This window comes from Oncorhynchus kisutch, linkage group LG8 (genome assembly GCF_002021735.2).
Source record: "Oncorhynchus kisutch isolate 150728-3 linkage group LG8, Okis_V2, whole genome shotgun sequence".
NCBI classification, from domain to species: domain Eukaryota; kingdom Metazoa; phylum Chordata; class Actinopteri; order Salmoniformes; family Salmonidae; genus Oncorhynchus; species Oncorhynchus kisutch.
In genome coordinates this window covers 75,913,608-75,932,700 of record NC_034181.2, presented here as the reverse complement: position 1 = coordinate 75,932,700, position 19,093 = coordinate 75,913,608, and the positions used below count along the sequence as shown (strand labels likewise).

Here is a 19,093-nt window from a genome sequence, read left to right as displayed (position 1 = left end):
ATGCTGTGGGGCGGAGTCTGACAGCACAGAGGTCGTGTCGTGCATAGCTGTATTATTGCTAAACGGGCGGGTGAATACATGGGAGAAATTTACAATCACATATCACACCTCAACCACCCAGGCCACAGGCGCTCTGATAGCATTGCACGCATACTGTCAGACAGACCACACAGGCGAGGTTTAGATAAAGACAGACAAATGACACAGCTTTTTGAGATAACCATTGCTTTCACATTAATTCTAGTCCCTGGATGATGATGATGATGAAAGACACAGATGATGTGTTCTTATTTCTTTTCTCCCTCAGAGGGGTAGAGGGTAAACATAACAATGGTACTGAGTGTGAGAGGTGGAGAGAGGGAGAGAGAGGGAGAGAGAGGGAGAGAGGTAGAGAGCAGTAGAGAGCGGTAGAGAGAGAGGTAGAGAGCGGTAGAGAGAGAGGTAGAGAGCGGTAGAGAGAGGTAGAGAGAGAGGTAGAGAGCGGTAGAGAGAGAGGTAGAGAGCGGTAGAGAGAGAGGTAGAGAGCAGTAGAGAGAGGTAGAGAGCGAGGTAGAGAGAGAGGTAGAGAGCGGTAGAGAGAGAGGTAGAGAGCGGTAGAGAGAGAGGTAGAGAGAGAGGTAGAGAGAGAGGTAGAGAGAGAGGTAGAGAGAGGTAGAGAGAGGTAGAGAGCGCTAGAGAGAGAGGTAGAGAGAGGTAGAGAGCGAGGTAGAGAGAGGTAGAGAGAGGTAGAGAGCGGTAGAGAGAGGTAGAGAGCGGTAGAGAGCGGTAGAGAGCAGTAGAGAGAGAAGTAGAGAGAGGTAGAGAGAAAAGTAGAGAGCGTTAGAGAGAAAAGTAGAGGGGTAGAGAGAAAAGTAGAGAGAGGTAGAGAGAGGTAGAGAGAGAAGTAGAGAGCGGTAGAGAGAGAAGTAGAGAGCGGTAGAGAGAGAAGTAGAGAGAAAAGTAGAGAGAAAAGTAGAGAGCGGTAGAGAGAAAAGTAGAGAGAGGTAGAGAGAAAAGTAGAGAGCGGTAGAGAGAAAAGTAGAGGGTGGTAGAGAGAGAAGTAGAGAGCGGTAGAGAGAGAAGTAGAGAGAGGTAGAGAGCGGTAGAGAGAGAAGTAGAGAGCGGTAGAGAGAGAAGTAGAGAGAGGTAGAGAGAGAGGTAGAGACCGGTAGTGAGTGGTAGAGAGAGAAGTAGAGAGCAGTAGAGAGAGGTAGAGAGAGAAGTAGAGAGCGGTAGAGAGAGAAGTAGAGAGCGGTAGAGAGAGAAGTAGAGAGCTGTAGAGAGCAAAGTAGAGGGAGAGAGAGGGAGAGAGGTAGAGAGCGGTAGAGAGAGAGGTAGAGAGCGGTAGAGAGAGAGGTAGAGAGCGGTAGAGAGAGAGGTAGAGAGTGGTAGAGAGAGAGGTAGAGAGCGGTAGAGAGAGAGGTAGAGAGCGGTAGAGAGAGAGGTAGAGAGCGGTAGAGAGAGAGGTAGAGAGCGGTAGAGAGAGAGGTAGAGAGCGCTAGAGAGCGGTAGAGAGGTAGAGAGCAGTAGAGAGAGGTAGAGAGCGAGGTAGAGAGAGAGGTAGAGAGCGGTAGAGAGAGAGGTAGAGAGCGGTAGAGAGAGAGGTAGAGAGAGGTAGAGAGCGAGGTAGAGAGAGTGGTAGAGAGAGGTAGAGAGCGGTAGAGAGAGGTAGAGAGCGGTAGAGAGAGAAGTAGAGAGAGGTAGAGAGAAAAGTAGAGAGCGTTAGAGAGAAAAGTAGAGGGGTAGAGAGAAAAGTAGAGAGAGGTAGAGAGAGGTAGAGAGAGAAGTAGAGAGCGGTAGAGAGAGAAGTAGAGAGCGGTAGAGAGAGAAGTAGAGAGCGGTAGAGAGAGAAGTAGAGAGCGGTAGAGAGAGAAGTAGAGGGAGAAGTAGAGAGCGGTAGAGAGAGAAGTAGAGAGCGGTAGAGAGAGAAGTAGAGAGCGGTAGACAGAGAGGTAGAGAACGGTAGAGAGAGAAGTAGAGAGCGGTAGAGAGAGAAGTAGAGGGAGAAGTAGAGAGCGGTAGAGAGAGAAGTAGAGAGAAGTAGAGAGAGGTGGAGAGAGAAGTAGAGAGAGAAGTAGAGAGCGGTAGAGAGAGAAGTAGAGAGCGGTATAGAAAAGTAGAGAGCGGTAGAGAGAGAAGTAGAGAGCGGTAGAGAGAGGTAGAGAGAGAAGTAGAGAGCGGTAGAGAAAAGTAGAGAGTGGTAGAGAGAGAAGTAGAGAGCGGTAGAGAAAAGTAGAGAGTGGTAGAGAGAAAAGTAGAGAGCGGTAGAGAGAGAAGTAGAGAGCAGTAGAGAAAAGTAGAGAGCGGTAGAGAGAAAAGTAGAGAGCGGTAGAGAGAAAAGTAGAGAGCGGTAGAGAAAAGTAGAGAGCCAAACTTTTGGCGAGAGCACGTGAAGGAAGGAAGGCAGGCAGACAGGCAGACAGGCAGACAGACAGACAGACAGACAGAGCTGGCTGGCTGGCGGTGGTACAGTAGCTATATTATCCTGTTAAGGGGATAAGGAGCAACGGAGCGAAGGGGAAGATGTCTGAGATGTTGTCTCTGATTAAACGGTTCCCTCCGATGACAACTACATCACAGAGCTCTGTTCAACAACTGCCCTCCCACCAACACGGCAGCCAGCCCGACCACCCGCCACCCCCTTCTTCCGGGGCCACACCAGCCACACTAATTAAACAAATGAGAGCAAAGCTGTACACAAGTCATTAATGAACAGATAACGAACGCCGATAAAGTTTGGTGTCACATGACATGAGATCCCCTCTCGCCCCTAACGGCCACCAAATCAGCCTATCATGTGGACTACTGGTTCATGACATCCATTCAAGTGACACCCACCTCTTGCCCTGACTATGTACATCACCCTGTGATGATAGGTCTGGACTAGACAGAGGTGATGACAGGCACACGTTGTTGAGGATTAAAGAGAATGCTGTAGATAGATGACTGCTAGTCGACTGGCAGACTGCTGTAGATAGATGACTGCTAGTCGACTGGCAGACTGCTGTAGACAGATGACTGCTAGTTGACCCGGCAGACCGTTGTTGACAGATGACTGCTGTTGACTGGCAGACCGCTGTAGACAGATGACTGCTGTTGACTGGCAGACCGCTGTAGACAGATGACTGCTGTTGACTGGCAGACCGCTGTAGACAGATGACTGCTGTTGACTGGCCGACTGCTGTAGACAGATGACTACTGTTGACTGGCAGACTGCTGTAGACAGATGACTGCTAGTTGACTGGCAGACCGCTGTAGACAGATGACTGCTGTTGACTGGCAGACTGCTATAGACAGATGACTGCTGTTAACTGGCAGACTGCTGTAGACAGATGACTGCTGTTAACTGGCAGACCGCTGTATACAGATGACATCTGTTGACTGGCAGACTGCTGTAGACAGATGACTGCTGTTGACTGGCAGACTGCTGTAGACAGATGACTGCTGTTGACTGGCAGACAGCTGTAGACAGATGACTGCTGTTGACTGGCAGACTTCTGTAGACAGATGACTGCTGTTAACTGGCAGACCGCTGTAGACAGATGACTGCTGTTAACTGGCAGACCGCTGTAGACGGATGACTGCTGTTAACTGGCAGACTGCTGTAGATAGATGACTGCTGTTAACTGGCAGACCGCTATAGACAGATGACTGCTGTTAACTGGCAGACCGCTGTAGACAGATGACTGCTGTTGACTGGCAGACTGCTGTAGACAGATGACTGCTGTTGACTGGCAGACTGCTGTAGACAGGTGACTGCTGTTGACTAGCAGACTGCTGTAGACAGATGACTGCTGTTGACTAGCAGACTGCTGTAGATAGATGACTGCTGTTAACTGGCAGACCGCTGTAGATAGATGACTGCTGTTAACTGGCAGACCGCTGTAGACAGATGACTGCTTGGCTACAGGTCTCTTTGGAGGTCTATGGAGACTCCCCTTGGGTTAGGGTTAGTGTCAGGGTTTTCACTCCTCCCTTGTACTTGATTGAGGAATTAAGGTCACTAATTAGTAAGGAACTGCCCTCACCTAGTTGTCTAGCTGTTCATTGGAAGGAAAAATGTGCAGACCCTAGTCCCTCCATTGCTGCTATGGGTGTATGTGTTAAAAGAAGGTTGTTTTCTGGTAGTTAGTGGACCCTGCCACAGTATGGGGCCTCTCCCTCTGGGTCCTATAGCTGCAGCAGCCTGGGCTCTGTCCCTCGTCATTGTGGAACAAGAAGAGTACCATCTTTCAAATTCCCATCTGGGACAGGGGATCCCCATTGTTCCTCTCTCTGGGTCCCACCCCGGCGAGGGGGGACACAAAGGACATGTCATCATGGTGGAGGACACAGGAGGGGGGTTAGGAGTAACATGAGAGGAGGGTCTCTCTCTCTCTCTCTCTGAGTGGCTCTACAGGGCTGCAACTGGTGGCTGACACGGTGGAGAACTCACCACAGCCTGAACATAACGCTAGCCTGGCCCCTGTGGCCCTACTGTGGGCCCTGCTGACCCCTGGGTTTGATGACAGGCTGGGCCCTTTGTCCGGGAGCGCTGTACCTAGGTGAGGGCAGGGGAGGGCAGGGGTAGACAGGGGCAGTAAACAAAGGTGGTGTGGAGGGTGGGAGAAGAGATGATGGACCCCAGGTCAGTGGACAGTGATGGACAGCTGAGTGATGAGTGCAGCTGTGGACCTGGAGACCTACATCTCTCTCCATCTCTATCAATGAGAACTACATCTCTCTCATCTCTCTATCAATGAGACCTACATCTCTCTCCATCTCTATCAATGAGAACTACATCTCTCTCATCTCTCTATCAACGAGACCTACATCTCTCTCATCATCTCTCTATCAATGAAACCTACATCTCTCTCTTCATCTCTCTATCAATGAGACCTACATCTCTCTCTTCTCTACATCTCTCTATCAACAGAACGTACATCTCTCTATCTCCCACTGATCTGATGAGTATTGTGTGAGAGAGAATAAAGCCCTCAACAATGCTGGTGAGAATAGCTAGATACACTAAGCAGCTACATGAAAATGAACATAACAGAGGTACTGCCGTACTAAAGACTGTGCCAAGTACAGACCTACAATAGATCAGTTTCAATGACCTTTTTCAAAGCAAAAGGACTAACAAATATATGCAATTATTACATAACTAAATAGTTTGAGGAAAAATATAGTAGTCTATTTATTCATGGTAAACTAATTAGAAATGACAATGATGGTCATGTTGAACTGAAATAAGACGTGTGGAGAAAAGCATTGTGTAGTCAGGAACTGTAATGGTTTGAGGTCATGCAGTTTTCCATTGGAAGATGAACTTCCGAGCCACTGGAATACAGCAGCCCCTTGATTTATGCAGTCGAAGCTGTCCAACTGCTTCCCAGGTCAAAGGTCATCGGCTGCTGCCCACTCTCCTACCGTTCTGTCCACACACACACACACGCACGCACACACACACACACACAGCGCTCTGTGCATACCAACCGAGGGGACAGGGGCTGCCGTGTCAGCCAAAAACCCTCCTACTGAGTCATAAACACCTACTCTTACCCTCTCCTCTCTCCTCCCCTCCTCCTCCCCTCCTCCTCCTCTCCTCTCCTCTCCTCTCCTCTCCTCTCCTCTCCTCTCCTCTCCTCTCCTCTCCTCTCCTCTCCTCTCCTCTCCTCTCCTCTCCTCTCCTCTCCTCTCCTCTCCTCTCCTCTCCTCTCCTCTCCTCTCCTCTCCTCTCCTCTCCTCTCCTCTCCTCCCCTCCAGAGGAAGGCTGGGGCTGCACTCTGTTGATCTTACACTTCACACCCGCCCCACACTCCTTTTACACAGAGCCTGGTAAGAGAACAGAGAAGAGGAATGAAAGGGAGGTAGTAAAGAGAGCGAGACGCAGAATGAACCAAACAGAATGAACCAAACAGAATGAACCAAACAGAATGAAAGGGAGGTAGTAAAGAGAGAGAGAGACGCAGAATGAACCAAACAGAATGAACCAAACAGAATGAACCAAACAGAATGAACCAAACAGAATGAAAGGGAGGTAGTAAAGAGAGTGAGACGCAGAATGAACCAAACAGAATGAACCAAACAGAATGAAAGGGAGGTAGTAAAGAGAGAGAGAGACGCAGAATGAACCAAACAGAATGAACCAAACAGAATGAACCAAACAGAATGAACCAAACAGAATGAAAGGGAGGTAGTAAAGAGAGTGAGACGCAGAATGAACCAAACAGAATGAACCAAACAGAATGAACCAAACAGAATGAAAGGGAGGTAGTAAAGAGAGTGAGAGACGCAGAATGAACCAAACAGAATTAACCAAACAGAATGAAAGGGAGGTAGTAAAGAGAGAGAGAGACGCAGAATGAACCAAACAGAATGAACCAAACAGAATGAAAGGGAGGTAGTAAAGAGAGAGAGACGCAGAATGAACCAAACAGAATGAACCAAACAGAATGAACCAAACAGAATGAAAGGGAGGTAGTAAAGAGAGAGAGACGCAGAATGAACCAAACAGAATGAAAGAAAAGAAGAGAAAAGCCACAGAGAAGGGCCAGATGGGTACCTTCACAGTCCATTTATCAAACCCAATGTGCCTCCCCCTCTCCTCTACCTCCTCCTCCTCCCCGCCGCTCCCATGTCCTAAACCCCCATGTAATTCTGTAATCATTTTCATTATCATATAATGACCTTACAAAGCCTACAGCAGTTTGCACGGTCAGTACAAAATTCACAGCTGTTCCCTTCAGTGTTTGCTCGCCGGCTGTGACAGTGCAGCCTTTTTATTGGTCCAGAAGTGTGACCTTTGGCTCTGGTAGGTCGGCACGGGGTCACCTCACTCAGGAAGGTTTGAGGTGGCCACAGGCACAGCACAGGTAACAACACCTGTCAATAAGTTAGAAATATAGAAAGTCATGATTCATGTCCACACGACAACTAACAACAACCTTCTAGGTCTCTGGCTCGAGGTTCCCCAGATCTAGTCAATGTCAACCTAAAGGGCTCCAGTATAGCAGAGCTTCCAGGGGTCATACATTCTGGATGGCAAAGGATAAGTAAGTACCTAGTGTTTACCTTTCCCTCATGATGTATTCTTTAACTGCCATGCTAGGGAACAGCCCCCTCACTCACTCACAGACCCAATACTGGCTGTTTGGAGGGCCACTCACAGAACATTTATCTAAGGACATGGTAGACAGCATATGTACAGTATCAAATCAAATGTATTTATATAGCCCTTCGTACATCAGCTTATATCTCAAAGTGATATACAGAAACCCAGCCTAAAACCCCAAACAGCAAGCAATGCAGGTGTAGAAGCACGGTAGCTAGGAAAAACTCCCTAGAAAGGCCTAAACCTAGGAAGAAACCAGGCTATGAGGGGTGGCCAGTCCTCTTCTGGCTGTGCCGGGTGGAGATTATAACAGAACATGGCCAAGATGTTCAAATGTTCATAAATGACCAGCATGGTCAAATAATAATAATCACAGTAGTGCAGCAAGTCAGCACCTCAGGAGTACCAGTCAAAAGTTTGGAGGCACTGACTCATTCAAGGGGTTTTCTTTATTTTCACTATTTTTTACATTGTAGAATAATAGTGAAGACATCAAAACGATGAAATAACACATATGGAATAATGTAGTACCCAAAAAAAGTGTTAAACAAATCTAAATCTATTTTATATTTTAGATACTTAAAAGTAGCCACCCTTTGCCTTGATGACAGCTTTGCACACTCTTGGTATTCTCTCAACCAGCTTCATGAGGTAGTCACCTGGAATGCATTTCAACAGGTGTGACTTGTTAAAAGTACATTTGTGGAATTTCTTTCCATCTGAATGCATCAGTTGGATTGTGACAAGGTAGGGGTGGTATACAGAAGACAGCCCTGTTTGGTAAAAGACCAAGTCTATATTATGGCAAGAACAGCTCAAATAAGCAAAGAGAAGTCCATCATTACTTTAAGACATGAAGGTCAGTCAATCCGGAAAATTTGTTTTATGATGAAACTGGCTCTCAATGAGGACCGCCACAGGAAAGGAAGACCCAGAGTTACCTCTGCTGCAGAGGATAAGTTCATTATAGATACCAGCCTCAGAAATCAGCAATTAACTGTATCTCAGATTGCAGCCCAAATAAATGCTTCACAGAGTTCAAGTAACAGACAAATCTCAACATCAACTGTTCAGAGGAGACAGCATGAATCAGGCTTTCATGGTCGAATTGCTGCAAAGGAACCACTACTAAAGGATACAAATAATAAGAAGAGACTTGATTGGGCCAAAAAACAAGAACAATGGACATTAGACCAGTGAAAATCTGTCCTTTGGTCCGCTGTGTCTTTGTGAGACGCAGAGTAGGTGAACGGATGATCTCTGCATGTGTGGTTCCCACCGTGAAGCATGGAGGAGGAGATGTGATGGTGCTTTGCTGGTGACACTGTCAGTGATATATTTAGAATTCAAGCACACTTAACTAGCATGGCTACCACATCATTCTGCAGCGATACACCATCCCATCTGGTTTGCACTTAGTGGGACTATAATTTGTTTTTCAACAGTACAATGACCCAAAACACACCTCCAGGCTGTGTAAGGGCTATTTGACCAAGAAGGAGAGTGATGGTGCTGCATCGGATGACCTGGCCTCCACAATCACCCGACCTCAACCCAATTGAGATGGTTTGGGATGGGTTGGACTGATGAAGGAAAAGCAGCCAACAAGTGCTCAGCATATGTGGGAACTCCTTCAAGACTGTTGGAAAAGCATTCCTCATGAAGCTGGTTGAGAGAATGCCAAGGGTGTGCAAAGCTGTCATCAAGACAAAGGGTGGCTACTTTGAAGAATCTCAAATAACATATTTTTGGTTACTACATGATTTCATATGTGTTATTTCATAGTTTTAATGTCTTCACTATTATTTTTACAATGTAGAAAATAGTAAAATTAAAGAAAAACCCTTGAATGAGTCGGTGTGTCCAGAACTTTTGACTGGTACTGTATATCAAAGCTTTCTCAATACCCACGTTACAAGGCAAAAAGCTCATAAGAATAAGTAATGCCTCATAACTTCATTGTTGCAGTGGGGATGAATGAATGGATGGACGGCCCTCACAGTGCTGGGGGAGCGAAGACATTCCTCACCCTGAGTACCCATAATTCACTGGTGAAGACCTGGCGGTCACGGGGAATCTCTCTCTCTATATATATATAGAGAGAGAGGTCCTGCTAGCATGACCGCCAGGTCCTGCTAGCTCTCAGCCCAGTATTCCCTCAGGCATTTTTACCACTATATATATATATGGTGGTGAAGACCTGGCGGTCACGGGGAATCTCTCTCTCTATATATATATATATATGGTGGTGAAGACCTGGCGGTCACGGGGAATCTCTCTCTCTATATATATATATATATGGTGGTGAAGACCTGGCGGTCACGGGGAATCTCTCTCTATATATATATATATATATATATGGTGGTGAAGACCTGGCGGTCACGGGGAATCTCTCTCTCTATATATATATATATATGGTGGTGAAGACCTGGCGGTCACGGGGAATCTCTCTCTCTATATATATATATATATATATATGGTGGTGAAGACCTGGCGGTCACGGGGAATCTCTCTCTCTATATATATATATATATGGTGGTGAAGACCTGGCGGTCACGGGGAATCTCTCTCTCTATATATATATATATATATGGTGGTGAAGACCTGGCGGTCACGAGAGATTCCCCGTATATATATATATAGAGAGAGAGATTCCCCGTGACCGCCAGGTCTTCACCACCATATATATATATATATATAGAGAGAGAGATTCCCCGTGACCGCCAGGTCTTCACCACCATATATATATATAGTGGTAAAAATGCCTGAGGGAATACTGGGCTGAGAGCTAGCAGGCACAGGTTTGCTGAGCGCTCTAGTGCTTTAACTGGTCGTGTTTCTGAAACAAAAGTCAGGGAAAAACTTCATCAATCAGCTTGCTGTGTTTATGTTTCTGTGCTTTTAGCTAGAGTAATCCATCATGTTGTTTTGTGTTTTGAAACCTTTAGCGAGCATTATTCTCTGAATGGTTTCCATGGAAACAAAAGAACAGCAGAACGCAGACAGTGGAGCCTGTTGAATACTGAGTCTACTGAAACCTAATTAAACCTTCATAGAAATAGAACAAATAAAAACTGTCAAATTAATCTACTGGTTCATTTTAAAAAGTACAATTTTGGTGGTTTTATGGAAATAAATGAATGTTTGAATCTGTCAGACTAAACTGAGATGAACTTTGGTCTCTCTTTCTCTCTCTAATATATCAACATTCATATAGTTTATTGATTAGGAACAATGAAACTACAAAATCCTGCAGAGACCCCAAAGTGAAGCTATCTTTCATCACAATGTGTTTCTTTTCCCTTATCCCTCCATATCTCAAATCATTATCAGAATCGTCTCTTAACATTGCGCGAGGCCATGTGTTTCGTTTTGTCTAAACGTCGTCTGTTGACGGCCACTTCACAGACGACCCCCAGCTTGCTTTTTGGGGAGAGGCATTATCTGCGTGCAGAGAGATAGGGAGCAGTCGGAGTTCAAACACATTACAGCTGTGTGTGTGTGTGTGTGTGTGTGTGTATGTCTATGTGTGTGTGGTGCTGTCCCCCCAATCTAATCACTCTATCCTGCTGATTAAATAAACTCCTGTCTGAACCGAAGACAGGGACCCTGCATTTCCTGTCCTGAGCCTTGTTATTGGTTTCCCTGTGATGTGTGAGGGCTGGGCTGTGTGTGCGTGCGTGAGTGTACGTGTGCGTGTGTGTGACTGGGCTGGACTAGGAGGGTGGTACAGACATTTGTGGGTTGGTAGTGCGGGTGTTGTAGTAGTGTTGGGGGGTGGGTGTAGTGACTAGTGGGATGGTTTCTAGCTTTCAGCACCTGCGTTAGGAATGCAGTTCAGATGGCCAGCCCTCCCTCCTTCCCGCCTCCAGAGGCTGAGAGGCCGGGCTAGGCGTCAACGCATGCCGACGAGGTGTGTGGAAACTGTCTGTTTACAAGAATCATCTGGTCAGGGTGTAGCTCGGGTCAACAAGAGGGGACACATCAAAACAGAGGCGGGACACAGGGTTATGGGGGCAATAGGGGGGATGGAGGGGAGAGGGTGGGGGCTGTCTGTCCAGATATTCATCTGTAGTGTGTAGTCTGTGTGTGTTTGTCCCTGGTTGGTATTAATCTGTAGTGTGTGGTCTGTGTGTGTTTGTCCCTGGTTGGTATTAATCTGTAGTGTGTGGTCTGTGTGTGTTTGTCCCTGGTTGGTATTAATCTGTAGTGTGTGGTCTGTGTGTGTTTGTCCCTGGTTGGTATTAATCTGTAGTGTGTGGTCTGTGTGTGTTTGTCCCTGGTTGGTATTAATCTGTAGTGTGTGGTCTGTGTGTGTTTGTCCCTGGTTGGTATTAATCTGTAGTGTGTAGTCTGTGTGTGTTTGTCCCTGTTTGGTATTAATCTGTAGTGTGTGGTCTGTGTGTGTTCATTCCCCTCCATGCTCTTTAGGTTCTTACCAGAGCCAGGGCCTGGGTCTCGTCTGCCCCTGAACACAGGGTGTCCAGGCTGGCACACACAGGGAGAGAGAGGCTCTTACAGCTGGGGCCCAGTGGCTGATTATGACCCCCCTCTACTGCTTTGGTGCCGTTGTCTCAGAAAGACACACACTAAGCTACACACACAGGCATACAACACACAGGAATGCACACACACACAGGAACATACACACACTACACATTATACACACACATTATTACATATACATCCTTATAAACTGGGTGGTTTATGAAAGCTGATTGGCTGACAGTCGTGGAATGTCAGACCGTACACTATGGGTACGACAAAACCACCTCGGTGGTTTATGGTATATGGCCAATATATCACGGCTAAGGGGTTGTGTATCCAGGCACTCCGCGTTGAGTTGTGCATAGGACAGCCCTTAGCTGTGGTATATTGGCCATATAGAAGTAAAAGAAACGCACACCTATTTAGGCGAGGTGCTGGCTAGCGGAGTAGAAAACCTATTTAGACGAGGTGCTGGCTAGCGGAGTAGAAAACCTATTTAGACGAGGTGCTGGCTAGCGGAGTAGAAAACCTATTTAGACGAGGTGCTGGCTAGCGGAGTAGAAAACCTATTTAGGCGAGGTGCTGGCTAGCGGAGTAGAAAACCTATTTAGGCGAGGTGCTGGCTAGCGGAGTAGAAAACCTATTTAGGCGAGGTGCTGGCTAGCGGAGTAGAAAACCTATTTAGGCGAGGTGCTGGCTAGCGGAGTAGAAAACCTATTTAGGCGAGGTGCTGGTTAGCGGAGTAGAAAACCTATTTAGGCGAGGTGCTGGCTAGCGGAGTAGAAAACCTATTTAGGCGAGGTGCTGGCTAGCGGAGTAGAAAACCTATTTAGGCGAGGTGCTGGCTAGCGGAGTAGAAAACCTATTTAGGCGAGGTGCTGGCTAGCGGAGTAGAAAACCTATTTAGGCGAGGTGCTGGCTAGCGGAGTAGAAAACCTATTAAGACGAGGTGCTGGCTAGCGGAGTAGAAAACCTATTTAGACGAGGTGCTGGCTAGCGGAGTAGAAAACCTATTAAGACGAGGTGCTGGCTAGCGGAGTAGAAAACCTATTAAGACGAGGTGCTGGCTAGCGGAGTAGAAAACCTATTAAGACGAGGTGCTGGCTAGCGGAGTAGAAAACCTATTTAGGCGAGGTGCTGGCTAGCGGAGTAGAAAACCTATTAAGACGAGGTGCTGGCTAGCGGAGTAGAAAACCTATTAAGACGAGGTGCTGGCTAGCGGAGTAGAAAACCTATTTAGGCGAGGTGCTGGCTAGCGGAGTAGAAAACCTATTTAGGCGAGGTGCTGGCTAGCGGAGTAGAAAACCTATTTAGGCGAGGTGCTGGCTAGCGGAGTAGAAAACCTATTTAGGCGAGGTGCTGGCTAGCGGAGTAGAAAACCTATTTAGGCGAGGTGCTGGCTAGCGGAGTAGAAAACCTATTTAGACGAGGTGCTGGCTAGCGGAGTAGAAAACTTGAAAATAAAAGAGAGCCGCACACTCTAGGAGCTCAGATGCAAAAATGTAATTACCAACGTTTGGACAGCCAAGCTGTCTTCATCAGGGTATAATATTGGCCATATAACACACCCCCTCTGGCCTTATTGCTTAATTATACTGTTGGATTCTGGAGTAAACTTTGAACATTGTTATACTCAGAGTATAGGAACATTAGTTCCACAAGAGACATGAGGGCTGAGTGCAGGGAAACATTCATTGTGACAGTACTAATAAGGGGAGAAAGTGTTGAAGGCTCATATCACTTAGTTCCCTGCTCAGCGAGAATGATGTAATGTTTAGAGATAAGGAGGAGACTCCACCCCCAGTGGGGTATGAATACCACCACAGGGTAAGCCATGTCTGAGTCGAAATACAGCTGTGTCGACCCTTTGGGAAGAATTCAACTTGGTTAAGCTTCTCTAGTGTACCATAGCATTGTTGTATACTTGTTTCTGATTGGCTTGAAGGGCATTCTAGAGCATGCATTATTCCCAACGTTGCCAACTTTGTGACTTTTCAGGCCCCTCCAGCGACTTTTATTGGTATATTCTAGCTACTATTCACACTGGCGTGTCGTGGGACACACCTTCCACATCGTGCATTGTTTTCAATAGAACACATAGGCCCTGGTTGATTATCCCTTACATAACATCCTCCCACACAAAACATATTATGTTTTGTGTGGGAGGGTGTTATGGGTGTATATGTAATAATATGTAGTGTGTGTGTGTGTCAAAGTTCTAATAGGGGGTGCTTATATTTGTCCTGTTTTACTGCAGGTACAAGCGGGTAACCTGTACGAGTGTGAGGTGTGAAATGGACATCCCAACTCCCCCTGAGACACCCTCGGAGAGCGGCTGTGTGTGTGTGTGTGTGTGTGTGTGTGTGTGTGTGTGTGTGTGTGTGTGTGTGTGTGTGTGTGTGTGTGTGTGTGTGTGTATTTCTGAGAAAAAGGCACCGAAACAGTAGAGGGGGGGGGGGGGGGGTACCACTACCAGAGAGGAGAGAGAGATGGAACAGCTAAAACAAACACATTATGTTTTGTGTGGGATGGTGTTATGGGTGTATATGTAATAATATGTAGGGTGTTCACCCACTCTGGGCAGAGTGGCTGAAAAGGCGCTTTGGTTATGAAATTTCACTTCCTTACGTTATAAAATACATCTTAACAAGACAAATATTATTATTCATGTTCTGAATCATTCAGTGGGGTGTTTCTCTAAAAGCTACATTTGCATGACACGACCCGGATGAAACGTAAAAGGCTTTGAAAAACAAAAGCTTGGTATTCGCTCAGTGCTCCGTTGACATTTCACAGAGATACGCTTGTTTTTGTGAGAAAAGCGTATACTAAAATAAGAAAATACTTGTCCTGTCTCAAAATCCTTTTCCATCTGACCTCTATACTGTTTTATGTCCTGTGGATGCAAGAAGAAAGTTCAACGGGAAAGAGAACCTGTCAAGTAGCCAGTAGCCTTAATTCATGGACAGAGTCCAGGCCTGGCAGACGCCATGCAAATGTTCCAGATTTTTGACCACTTTTTTTCTCTGGCCTCCATTGATTGAGTCACACTAATTCTGTCCGTCCTACAAGGTTCTGATAGAGAGATGAGGTTTGGACCATTGATTGAGTCACACTAATTCTGGCCATCCTACAAGGTTCTGATAGAGACATGAGGTTTGGACCATTGATTGAGTCACACTAATTCTGGCCCTCCTACAAGGTTCTGATAGAGACATGAGGTTTGGATCATTGATTGAGTCACACTAATTCTGGCCATCCTACAAGGTTCTGATAGAGAGATGAGGTTTGGACCATTGATTGAGTCACACTAATTCTGGCTGTCCTACAAGGTTCTGATAGAGAGATGAGGTTTGGACCATTGATTGAGTCACACTAATTGTGTCTGTCCTACAAGGTTCTGATAGAGACATGAGGTTTGGATCATTGATTGAGTCACACTAATTCTGGCCCTCCTACAAGGTTCTGGTAGAGAGATGAGGTTTGGATCATTGATTGAGTCACACTAATTCTGGCCCTCCTACAAGGTTCTGGTAGAGAGATGAGGTTTGGATCAATGATTGAGTCACACTAATTCTGGCCCTCCTACAAGGTTCTGATAGAGAGATGAAGTTTGGATCATTGATTGAGTCACACTAATTCTGGCCCTCCTACAAGGTTCTGGTAGAGAGATGAGGTTTGGATCAATGATTGAGTCACACTAATTCTGGCCCTCCTACAAGGTTCTGATAGAGAGATGAGGTTTGGATCATTGATTGAGTCACACTAATTCTGGCCCTCCTACAAGGTTCTGGTAGAGACATGACGTTTGGACCATTGGTTTTCCGTCATTATTAAACCCACTGGGCAAAATATGCATTTTTGTGTGTGTGTGTGTGTGTGTGTGTGTGTGTGTGAGAGCACAGATGTGTGTGTGCATTCCTGAGTATGCATGCCTGTGAGTGTGGCTGCATGCCTGTGAGTGTGGTCTCTTTCTGAGATAAGGGCACCAAAGCAGTAGAGAGGGGGGGGGGGGAGAGAGGTGGACAGCTAAAACAAACATATTATGTTTTGTGTGGGAGGGTGTTATGGGTGTATATGTAATAACATGTGTGTATAATATGTATTGTGTGTGTGTGTGTATGTGTGTGTGTGTGTGTGTGGGGGGGGGGGTGGGGGGGGTGGACAAAGAGAACAGCTACCAGAGTGGAGGGAGAGACGGGACAGCTAAAACAACATGGTTGTGAGTGTGAGGCCTTGCTTTATCTGAATGAATGGGCTCTGTCTCTGTTCTTATCCTGGACTGGGCCTCATCTAGGGGAAGGAAGTTACTGAGCTATCTAATCCAAGACACACGTCACCCTGATAGCTGCTAGGTCCAAGGACCCCTCACTACAAACAACCTCCAACACCCATGTCAGATCTGCAGACTATCTGAGGAACTCACTTCACATCACCTACGTTCCTACTCAAATTTCAACCATACTGATTCCTTTAAAGTTTTGTTTCACACAATTGAAAGTGTAACAGGATGTGATTCTTGAACATGTGCCATCCAGACACGTGTGCTTGTTTTCACATTTCAACATTGTTGTGTGTGAGTTTCTGTTTACTGCTGTTGTTGTTTACGGTTGTTGGTGGTTATTTTCTTACCTGTCTCTCCAGGTCTGTCTGTGCTGCTGTCTGTCTGTCAGGGCAGTTAGCAGGGTCTCTGCCATCTCTCTCCTGCCCTCCTCCGGTTGTCCCTCTTCCTCTACCGCGGCCAGTAAGAGTTGCGTCTGAAAGATATGAAGTAAACAGGAAATTATGTATTAAAATGACATGGTTCCATATCTGAGTTTCTGTCTATGAATACAAAGAAAACCATATCTCAGACTTATCAGGCCCAATTTGGCGCAGGCGGAGCTGTTCTGAACACTTCCTGACTCGCCTGTTCGAGGTACAGACTTCCTGGACGTGTCATTTGACGCGTCTATTTGTCCTGGATACACCAATAGCCGCCTCTTGCGTCGGCGAGACAACTTTCAGAAACCGGTTGTTCTCACGAAAACGTCTCTAAATGGGATTAGCGTCTATAATGCAGGGAATAGTGTCTATAATGCAGGGAATAGAGTCTATAATGCAGGGAATAGTGCAGGGAATAGCGTCTATAATGCAGGAAATAGAGTCTAAAATGCAGGGAATAGAGTCTATAATGCAGGGAATAGTCTATAATGCAGGGAATAGAGTCTATGATGCAGGGAATAGGGTCTATAATGCAGGGAATAGAGTCTATAATGCAGGGAATAGCGTCTATAATGCAGGGAATAGAGTCTATGATGCAGGGAATAGAGTCTATGATGCAGGGAATAGAGTCTAAAATGCTGTAATAGACCCAGTTGATGTCACAAACTCCAAATTGAACACAGTTGTCACAGACTATTTGAATATTCATTTCCTGTACATACATTATATTTAAACGCCTTTTCATCAGGTTTTTGTTTTGCAGACCTCACTTGTGTAGTGACATGAGTAAATAATATTTTTGGTATCAAACGTTTTTTATTCTGGTTGTCAGTTTCACATCAGAGGATGGCAAATTACCCCAAATATTAGAGAGTGAGTCAATTAATCACATATACCACTGGTGTGTAATGTGTGAGTATCCCCTGTTGAACATGAATTACAGGGCGGCTTAGAGTGTGACGTGGTGCATCAACGTTAATCTGGAACATACTGGTAACCTCTCCTCTCTGTTCCTCTCCTCTGTTTTCTCTCCTCCTCTGCTGTCTTCTCCTCTCCTCCTCTTCTCTAAGCTGCTTCAGAGGAAGTCAAATGAAAAGGGATCTGGCAGCCCAAATTAAATGCAGTTCTGTCAGTGCCGCTCAAATCCCTCTTTCCCTTCAGTCTTTCTCTCTCCTCCTGTCTTTTTCTCTCTCCCTCCATCTCCATCTCTCGCTCCCGTCGTCTCTCGCTCTCTCCCCCACCCTTGCTCTCTCTCTCCCCTCCATCTCTTTCTCCATATCTCTCTCCCTCCATCTCTCCCCTCAGAGGGAGGTGTGATGGATCTGTTACTCTGACTGACTCTGACTGCTTGTTAAGAGCAGTCTCTTCCTGTCACATCCACCAGTCACACACTTTCATTTCCTCCTATTACACAGCTACCTCTTTCTATCTCCTCTCCATTCTCCCCCTCCTCTCTTTCAAAACCCACAATGCAAGGGAGACTCTTTTTTTCCCAGCCTTTTTAATCCGTTTCTGACAATCCACCTGTCTGTCTTCATTCGCGTGAGGACAGGTTTGATTGTGGGTTCTTGAGAAGGGAGCGGAGCAGGATTCAGAGACGTTCAAATCACCCTCACTTCCCTCTACACCGACGGGACAGGTGTCAAAACATTTGATGACACGGGTGGCGAGCCGAGGACATGTGACCGATTGCACCTGAGGAGAAAGGGACGTCAGGTAAATCAGCTGACCAGAGGAGAGAATGGTGGCTGGCTATAGGTCAGGTCCCTATGGAAACTGTACTGTAGCCGTCACCTTGCATCAAACACTATTCTTCATATGATTGACAGCTTGAGAAACTATGAGAAAGTGCATTCCGTGTATATCAACATCTCTGAAATGAGTTCTCACCATTTCTATGGATTGCTTTCCTTTACAGTACTCCTAAATCGTGTTTGTCTGCTGTGTGATTCAGCACTGCTGAGTAAAACTGAACCATAACTGAACTGAAACCTATTTAACCTGCTTTAAACCCACTAAATGCTGACTCTGTATGTGTGTCTCTTCACCCTGGAGGTGTGAGGGGTCAGGGGTTCAGAGGAGAGGGGCAGAGCCCCTCTGTCCCCCCTCTGCCCCAGCATGGGTGATGACAGAAGCCACCAAAGAAGCAGTAGAAGACCCACAACAGGATCCTCACACTGATGGCAGGCCTGAACTCATGCTCACCTCTCCTCTTAATTCTTAGTAAACACAATGGCAACAGGCTCCTAAGAGGGGCGTATCTGTGTGTGTGTGTGTGTGTGTGTCTCTCTCTATGTGTGTTTGTGGTGCTGTGTTCAGGAGGGTCTGACAGACCGGTGATGAGTGACGCCTTCAGGTTTAGCCCCAGGCTGATCCCCAGGACCTTTAGAGACTCTACTGCTTGTTTACTGCACTGGGCCAGAACAAGTTCCTTACCACCCCCTAGACCCACACCTACCCAGCCCGGTCTGCACTACACCCACAGCCCCACATCTACCCAGCCCAGCCTGCCCTACACTCACACCTACCTAGCCCAGCCTGCCTTACACCCACAGGCCACACTTACCCAGCCCAGCACCCACAGCCAACACCTACCCAGCCCAACACTCTCACCTACCCAGCACAGCCTGCCTTACACCCACAGCCCACACCTACCCAGCCCAGCCTGCCCTACACCCACAGCCCACACCTACCCATCCCAGCCTGCCCTACACCCTACACCCACAGCCCACACCTACCCAGCCCAGCCTACCCTACACCCACAGCCCACACCTACCCAGCCCAGCCTGCCCTACACCCACAGCCCACACCTACCCAGCCCAGCCT

At 46.7% G+C, this 19,093-nt stretch overlaps 1 protein-coding gene across 3 annotated transcripts in view; it reads right to left on the bottom strand.

The window, feature by feature from the left end:
* The window catches only part of LOC109883903 (FTO alpha-ketoglutarate dependent dioxygenase), a 184,003-nt gene that overhangs the window by 103,121 nt on the left and 61,789 nt on the right, over positions 1–19,093 (bottom strand). For all 3 annotated transcript variants that reach the window (XR_004210909.1, XM_031831238.1, XM_031831239.1), the window contains one exon: positions 16,196–16,320. Coding sequence is in view for 2 of the 3 variants with exons in the window: in XM_031831238.1 (XP_031687098.1) it covers positions 16,196–16,320 (125 nt within the window). In the remaining variant the exon portion in view is untranslated. The remainder of the gene's footprint in view (positions 1–16,195; positions 16,321–19,093) is intronic.